The following is a 9,144-nucleotide window of genomic DNA, read 5'->3' as shown; positions in this document are numbered from 1 at the left end:
CGCGATAAATTCGAACAATTAGTATAAATATACAAAAATCCTCTTTGTACACATACGTTCAGGGGACGTTCCATATTTTTTAGATTTTTTTTTTCAATTTGACGTTGCCCAGTAACAGAGCCAAAAATCAAATCAATGGTGTGCAAAAAATCTATGGAAGCTGTTTGTGACATTGGCAGAGTTTTTCCTGTATCTCTCAGGGGATCATTTAACTTCGCGATTATCCCACAAGAGGAGGATGAGCATAAATCTCAAATCTAGGAGATCGTTGTGAAAAAATTTCAGGCTTGGTTTAAAAAATGTTGCCTTTTAAAAAAAATATATAACGCATACATCAGCCAATTTTTTTATATAATAGTAGCAATCATGCCCAATAGCAATGTGATTTTCAATTTACAACTATGATTAAATCTAATAGTTACACTTAGTGTTTATTTTAATAGTTATTAAATTTCATATAATACACTTGTTCTTTTACATAATATATATATATAATCTTTTATACACTTTTCGATACACCATATCTGTACAAAAATCTCTTTAAAATAATAACAAACCCAAAACAATGGAAAAAAGGGCTGGCGTGGTCAGCAACAGAACGAGGACAAGAGATCGTATAAAATTTCGGTCGTTCAGGGATTTATGAAAGGTGGGAGGAAGTAGAAGGAGGAGTAAGGGGGCGAGGTTAGTCTGGATCACTCGGAATAGGACGTCCGATCGCTGGCGGAACCGGGGGATGAAGTGGCCGGCTTCTCCGGGGGGAAAATCGGAGTCGGATGGGGGTGGAATTCGGATTGGGGACGGATCACAGTTGGAAAGTAACCCCCGCCTCCGTAGGGTGCACCGCTCAGGAACCTTCTGCTTCTGCTCATCACCCCGAGTGGTGAAAAGGCAGACCTAGCAGGCTCCTCCATCTGCCCTTCAGTGCACACCTGGAACAGATAGAACAAACTCTCGTTATATACACTTAGAGATTTGGCGTAGTGGATTAAAGGATTATTTTATGTAACTGAGACGAATAATATTAAAGCTAGCGATAAGATTCGATTACAGTTTTCGCTTACGAGAAAGAGAAAAGAAGCTGGACAAACGCTATGACAGCAAAGACCTCTCAGGTTTAGCAAAGCCCCGAGTAATGCCTCCTGATTGCTTTTTTTTATGAAGTATAAGATCAACATGTCACGGATACTTTGTGTTAATCAACTTAAGTAAAAATAAAACTACAATAATCACCTCGATTCAAGAGCACTGTCAGAGGTGGCCGGAGGATCTGACTCGTAGAAGAACGGTCATTCTCACCCGATTAATGATAGGCCATGCGAGATTGACACACGGGCACTTTTGGGCCTAAGCCAGCTTATGTGTCCGGCATGTAGGGAAAGGTTTCTCGATGTGTCCACTTGATTAAAAGGCGTAATTCCTTGGCTCTACATAGAGAGCGTGTAGGAATGCAACCCTATATTAAGAATCGTGCTTGATCACAGCAGCGAGTATCTGGGTACTCTGTTCCGATTATTGGAGGAAAGAGGGTTGTTTTTTAGTATATAGTGCTGATAGTTTTGTATCCCTAGTGTGTGCTAGAGTGAATGCTATCGATTTTATTGGCGTGAATGTGTAGTGCGAGATGAACAATGGTCGAATATGAGTACCCCGTCTACACTCAACTACTTTAGCTATATAATAGGTGTAAAGGGTGATGGAAGAATATCGAGTACGCTGGGGTGAGTGTGTGGCATCTGGAGAATAAAAGTAAGCTATTAGCGAGAATGGCCTGGGTTCGACCTCGCCCAGAGGAGTATCGAGTATTCTGGGTGAGTATGTGACTTCTATATCGAAGAATATCGAGTGAGTACTTACACCCTGACTGAATGGTACGTAAATAAGTAAGTATGTATTTAAGAAGGAGTGAGAGTGTAATGTGTTTGGAGTTAGGAACTGGTTGTGTTGGGAGCTGAAATGACCTAGCAGTTGGTAGCCCCGGAGTCCAACATCGCCATAGATAAGACTGACTTCTGACCCTGGACTGCCAGCACCCAGGGCGGTGATTCGCGAGGCCTGCCGGTAATTTATTGCTAATCACAAAAGTGGAATGTTCGGTGGACTACGAGAAGTGATAGACTCAACTCTGTACACGTGTGTATGTATGTGCATGAACTCTGTACACGTGTGTATGTATGTGCATGCATGCGCAGATTTATATAAATCAGTAATCGGTAAGATAATCACCATTAGTTCGATCGCCTGAAGGACGTCTCCTTTGGCCCTGTGCAAAGCGGCTTCGACGTCTCCTCTTCTCCGGTTGGGGAACACTCTGAGGAGGATGTCGACGGGTGACCTGTGGACCGAGGGCGGCGGTGGCGTGTAAGGATAATAGGAGTGGTAGGCCGTTGTGCTCACCCCCACGACGGGAGGAGAGTCTCCCCTGTAAGCTTTCGGGAGTGAAAGATTTTCCGGGCCGATTTCACCGTCGCTTTCACTGCTTTCCTCCTGAAACAGTATGAAAAAATAAAAAAGACTGGTCACTACCGATATGATTGGCAGGAAGACTGATGAGAACCTAGTCTACCAATAGGATGCTACTTTTACCTCCACATTAAATCAGAATTTGTTTTAAAAAGGAAATTCTTATTGTGCAGGAGAGGATTTATTTCTTAAATAAGAGTGCACCAGCTTGATGCTGGGAATTTATACCTTATCAGCCAGTACACTATTCCCTCCAGCCAAATGGTATTAAAAGACAATTCTGGACATAGGACATTTTAACCAGCAAACTAACCAACTGGCCTGTTGTGACGAGACCAAGGCGGAATCCGAACTGTTTTTCCTGCATGTTGCCATTTAGTGCAATATGCAATATATGCATGATATTATTTAGTGCTCCAGAAGCAGAGCCTGGCGGTCTTCCATTTTTGATGAAACATCTGGGAATCTATTATCGTTCTTAATTGGCCCTGCCACACGTGGTGAAAAGGCTCTACAACTAACCTAAGTTTGGCTGGTTTCAGGGTATTGGATATTCCGCTGAGGATCCACCATCAATCACGCTAATAAATACATTCACTAAAAACGGAGGCACTGGGATTTACGACGATAGTTTTGTTACAAAATTAACTTAGGTTGATGGATCCGTATTCCACCACAGGCACAAAAAAAAATAAACATTCAATCTAATATATACATTCATACAATACAGATAAAATTTGGGAGAATAACTAGTCTAATTAGGTGGGTCTATGTAATACGCCACAAACCACCCACACATACACAACTCACTCAGCCGATCACGCTAATAAGTACATTTAATCAGGACGATAAAATAACTAACCTAGTTTGGTGGGCCTTTGGGTTACTGTATATCTCCTACAAATCCACACATTCACTCAAAACACTCACGCTAATAAATTTTCGTTCCAGATATGAAAAAAGACGCGTTGAAACCATCAAATGCGACCCGCTTCAGGTATGTCAATGGATGTGTCTTAGAATGTCTGAGATTCATGGACAGGTTGACACCTTGTGAATTATACATCTCGGTGGTCTTTTGTTAATTAGTTAGTTAGCCTGGTGTGGCCAAGTCATAATCGGGCCATTATTGTCCTTTGTTTTTTTGTTGTTGTTCATGCTCTCGATGGACCAACGGTTTGTATGTACATAATTAATTTATTTAGTAAAATTCTCTAATACGAACTACCTTCCGTAGAACGAAAAATTAAACGATTTAAAAACATGTAGATAGTAAGAACACTCGACCTTCAGTCGTTTTTCTCCATGACAACGCAAAAATTATTTTGGTGACGTGACAAAAATTGGTGCCCAATGCGTATGCACCAAATTTTTCGGCCAACGAGCCTTGAGATTTTGTCTACTTCGAAATTATTTAAACAAAAATGCTTTGTCAAAACGAAAATCGAAAGCAGAAGTGAGATTTTCAGATATTTTTTTCGATTAAAAGCCTGAAAATTGCAGTTATAAATATTGTTGTATTTTTACACGGTTTTATACTGACAAAATTGCAATTTTCATGTTGGTTGGTTAGGAAAGAAAACCCCAAGTATTTCCTAGCGTAAATATTTATTTTATTTTTGACGTTTCGGACTCATTGGCTCATCTTCATCAAGTCAAAAGGGTCTCATGTTCCTGTATTTGGCCTTTCGATTTAATTAGTTTTGTAAGCCGATTCGCATTTTTTTCAAAGAACAACATTGTAATTTATACTTTGGGCTTTACGAGCGCTCACATCGAAGCATTTAATTTTCATTATAGCCTTTTGTTTCACTCCCGGGTAAATGCCTTTTTAAGTGCCATTGAGCAATTCACTTGCTTTTGATAAGATTTTGAGATATTGCTTCTTGAATCTTCTGTAAATCATGGAATCTTGGTTGTTTTCAAAGTGTCATAATTTCAAATCGTCTACCATTGAATAGAGCAAAACTGTAGTCATTTGGGGCGACGTCAGCGGGACTAGGCCAACTTCTTGCATTTCTCCATATTTTATCTCCTTCTTATCTTGGTGCAAATTTACTTAATTTGGTAAAAAGCTAGCTACTACCCTCCACATTGAGTAATAAAGCTGCCAATAGCCAAGCCAACTGCCAACAAGCTCAACGTATTTTGCTTACATCTTTTAGATAGTCTCTGGTGCTTGGGCTTACATTTCTACTAACATTCCATAAGAATTTTTTAAAAATAATTTGAATTCAATGACAGTAATACACTTTGGTTTGAAGTTTCGTCAAATTCAAAGTGCCGACGTCTGGTGGCATAAATGGGTTGAGGCAAGATCGTCGTCCTACGTCCTTCAGAAAGAAGGTCTTGAGACGCTTTGTAGCATTGTAAGGATGGGGTCTGTTGAACAAGTTTCTGGTAAGACAATAGGTTCGATGGGAGAGTAAAGTTGTTGGAGGGTAGTATTGGATACATAATATAACTAATTTGAAATTGATCTAAAATATTTAAGTTGAAAAGATCGGAGACTTGGGTATTAGAAGGCAAACCTGATTACTTCGGGTTGACTGTGGGCAGAAATTTAAGACTGGCGAGAAACAGAAAGCAAACGAGCTTTTCCGTGTGGGACGAGAAGTTGAACGCAACAGCGATAAATGTTTCAATGTCTGCTCAGAGAAAAGTAATGTTGAAGACGACTAGGCCTATAGAACGGAACCGAAGACGGCGAGCCATATGGCAACTCATCCTGGAATACCAGCGGGCACCGTCAGATAGATAGATGAATGGATCATAAGGCAGTGGAAAGAAAGATGGGACGCCTCTCAAAAAAGCATGCCAGAAGGATTAAAACCAAATCGGCCAGTGTCTCGCCTAGTTGCTTACGGGGAAGGGGATTTTGCTGGGAAGTTGTGCCAGTTTCGCCTGAAGGATTCGTTGCAGGTGTGGTGAAAATGAAATGGCCTTGAATGTGTACTTGAATTGCTCCTTATGTAATAAACTTCGCCATGAATGGCTTGAAGCCATAGGTGAACGCATGGCCAAGTCGGGGTGGGTGAAAAATGTTATGTACGCAAGGGATTGGCATGGTAAGTATGAAGGAACCTCACATGTCCTCCCATCCTGTCTGGACGCTTCCGCGAGGCCCATCCTGGGAGCACCATTAAGCGTTGCGAAGTTCCGTCGTTCTATGAGGAACGACCGGTAGGGTAGGAAGAAACAGAAAAAATAACCTACAAAAGCCCTCTGTTGGGCGAAAATATAGGCTGGAAACAAGGACCAGCCGGAATTGGAAGGTTTACCTGTTCCCTACAGTTCTGTACTGTATCTGTAGTAGCGATTTGCAGATAGTAAGTTGGTTTTTCGTCCATTGTTTGAATTATTGCAGAACATAAGTTTGTAGAGCAGACCGTAGGTCTTATAGTTTCAGCTGCGTATGCTGATGCCATGTTAAGCATGAGTCTAGATGAAACCCAAGGTAACGGAGATTGTGAAAGGAGATTAGCTTCGGAGTATAAAAATGTCATGGACGAACTTGCTTTCATTGAGCTTCATTTTTCCATTCCACCAATGAGAAGTAGTTGCTACTGCAGAAGTAGTTGTACGATCGGGGTCAGAGGAGATTGCGTGTAGTAGAGGCATCTGCAATATAAAGGATTGGTCCAAGCACATTGCCCTGGAGTACTCCCGCGGCCAGAGAGTAGTCGGAATAATCTGATCTTTTTCGAACCAGAAAGAACCCCTCTGATAGGGGCACCTTGGGCCACACGCGATCGAAATCAATAGAGATTTCCATACACACTTTTTAAGCTCAAGAGAAGTTAACCTAAAAGATCTAAAAACAAGGATTGGAAAGTTGTAAGTTTATTTTTCGTCGATCGCTTGAATTGTCGTCCAGTCTGTACAGTAGACCATAGGTCTTGGAGTTTCAGCCGCCTATGAACCCAAGTTAACGAACTCAGTCAGATTTGAAGAATAGAAACATTATTTTAGAAGATTGTTAAAGGAGTTAATTTTCTATAAACGAGATATGTTTCTGCAGACTATCTTGAACCATTGTAGGTTCAGGGTCAGAGTGGTACTCGGAACGGTGCGTGTAGTTGGGATATTTGCGGTACGAAGGATAAGAGATTGCTCTAAATACAATACTTTGCCCTGCGGTACTCCCAAGGACTGGAGGCCAGTATTTAGGAAGGACACGGTTTAATTTGTACAAGCGACCTTAGTGAGACATCTCTGACACAAAGTATTCACCAAGTGGCATGTTTGGCCTTATGCATCGAGCATGATCTGGGCAAGTAGACTGAGGCTCATCTTAAAAACTCATCAGCATTCAGTAAGGTAATTCTAAACCATTGTAGAATCGGGGTCAGAGTGAAAGAACGGTAAGTGTAGTTTGGACATTTGCTGTATAAACATTGTATATACATATATTTTTAGGATAGTAGGATTTATGCATAAGTTATAATCTAACCTAACATTTCCATTTATAAGACTAGATAGTTTATACACAAATTCTAATATTATCAAGCGAATATTACGAACGAACCATTTTGGATGTGACCTTTTATTTCTTCTCCTTCACTATTGTAAATGCCACTTGTACATAAATTATTTTTAGTTTATAAATATCCAAAATAGAAGCAAAAAACATTGTTGCAATGAAAATATGTCATTATGCCAAAATAATTAATAATAAATACAATCACCGTTACACTAATAACAATAAAATAATAAATGTACCTATGAGATATACTGATAATGAAACAAGAAGATAAAGAATAAGAGGGTCGGTCCAAGCACACTGCCCTGCGGTACTCCCGTGGCCACAGAACAGTATTTAGGAAGGACAAACTTTTTTTTAAATTACTGATCGTTATTAATAAGTAATAATAAACAGTTCTGAACAATAAAGACACAGACAAAAAATTTTGCGTCAAGAAGTTCTGCTTTAAAATAATGCAACCTTCCACTGCAACTGTTTTTTTAATTGCCGATTTGATACTTAGTCTTTTAAGAAGTCTTTTCAGAGGATCTTCGGAAGAGGTCGAAACAGAGAAAACTTCCTTACGGTTTTACAGTTTTATACTGTCATCTTCAGGGCTTTAAAACCTTAATAGGAAATTAAACAACATGGTGTTTTGGGCACAGAAGTACATTATGTTTTTTGGGGCTCAGCATCTGTTTTATTGAAGTTCGATGAAAATGTAACGATGAAACTAGATTATCGACCTGCTGGATACAAGAAGTCTTTTCAGAGGATCTTCGGAAGAGGTCAAAACAGAGAAAACTTCCTTACGGTTTTCGCCGAGCTTTCGACAGTATCTTGTATCCAGCAGGTCGATAATCTAGTTTCATCGTTACTTAGTCTTTTTTTTTATTAAAATTGTCTCAGGAAGGGGGAATTGATAAAGTAAACAGTTGAATAAAAATACTAACTAAAATAAGAGTATAGTCTTGACATTATTGATGGTTTCGTGCATAAGGACCTTTTTTAAAGGTCCTTTCTTCTATTTGCCACGATGACCGTTACGGCAGATAGTTTTTTTCTCAATATTCACAGTTAATTTGACTTATGAATGGAATAATTGTTAAAGGTGAAAGGAATAAAAATGAAATTACCTTTGGTTGGAGGAGAGAGGGTCGTGGGTGTTCGGGTGGCGTGAGTGGTATGGCTTGTTCTTGGAGAGGCGACCGTGGTTTCGGTTCTGAGTCTTGTTCGTTTCCCTCGATGTCGTCCTCCCCTGTCGCCGACAGCCTCGGCCTCTTCACCCCTGCAATCATTACGCCGGTTGAACATCAAAAGTTTGTTGCATCCGCAAATTGATCAACCGTATAACAGACGGTTCTAAACTCTATTTCTTCCTTTCGCTCGCTCACTCTCTCTCTTTTTCACTCGCTCTCTCTTCCCCCCTTTTTTTCTTTAATTCTGCCCATTGTCATTCCTACGACCTTTCTCATCCACTCACTCCTACAATAGACTAATTCAATTCCCTTTGCCAATCTAATTTCCTTCGCCGAGCGGCGATACTTGCACAATCCTCTTTTTGCTGCTGCTTTAGAGTTTGAATCAATCATAATAATAACAAAAAGGGAATCAGTGAAATCGGGCAATAATTAATTAAATACGTTGTAAAAATTAATGTAGTAATTCTTTAGCAAGAAACGAAATAGTTTCTGTTTAGACATCTGAAGATGTTTATTTTATATGTGATACTAACATCCCACCCAAACCAGAACATGTTAACGCATTGTATAATATACAAATTGAAGGCAATAATCGTGGCCGATACTGAAATAGTAAGGCAAAAAAAAGTGATAATCACCTCCGTGCAGTGCCCGAATTTATCTTACGATGGATCACAAAAATCGTTTCATTCTGACAAAATTCTAAAATAGTCACATACAATTTTTTGATTGTTAGGTTCTTTCCGAGATTTATTGTTTAGCTGACTGAATGTATTTAATTAATTAGAGCGCAGATTTTGATAATATATTGAAATCGAGGTCAGTCTATTTCGATTGAATTTCGTGTGCTGTCATTTTGTGCTAATTATTGTCTGTTTATCACCGGGGTTAGTAAATGTGTAATTTTTTCAAAAATACCAAAAATTTTGGTGCAAATTCAGGGAAGCTGAGATACGAACTGGGCCAGGTCCAGTTAGAATTGCTTTACTATTTATTATTTAAATTAAATTAATT

General features: G+C 39.5%; 1 protein-coding gene across 1 annotated transcript; it reads right to left on the bottom strand.

Annotated features, from left to right (window-relative positions):
* Nucleotides 1–522: 522 nt before the first annotated feature.
* LOC112126643 (doublesex- and mab-3-related transcription factor A2-like) lies at nt 523–8,307 on the bottom strand. The gene is made up of 3 exons (XM_024226073.1): nt 8,065–8,307; nt 2,227–2,487; nt 523–932 (listed from the first exon to the last, which is right to left on the bottom strand). Exons 1-3 carry the CDS (start codon nt 8,224–8,226, stop codon nt 696–698), a joined length of 660 nt encoding a protein of 219 aa, XP_024081841.1. The 5' UTR covers nt 8,227–8,307; the 3' UTR covers nt 523–695.
* Nucleotides 8,308–9,144: the final 837 nt, after the last annotated feature.

The sequence above is a fragment of the Cimex lectularius genome, unplaced genomic scaffold (assembly GCF_000648675.2).
Source record: "Cimex lectularius strain Harlan isolate CLEC.00 unplaced genomic scaffold, Clec_2.1 scaffold107, whole genome shotgun sequence".
Taxonomy (NCBI): domain Eukaryota; kingdom Metazoa; phylum Arthropoda; class Insecta; order Hemiptera; family Cimicidae; genus Cimex; species Cimex lectularius.
Note: the sequence above shows the minus strand (reverse complement) of the source record. Positions and strands in the feature narration are given on the sequence as shown.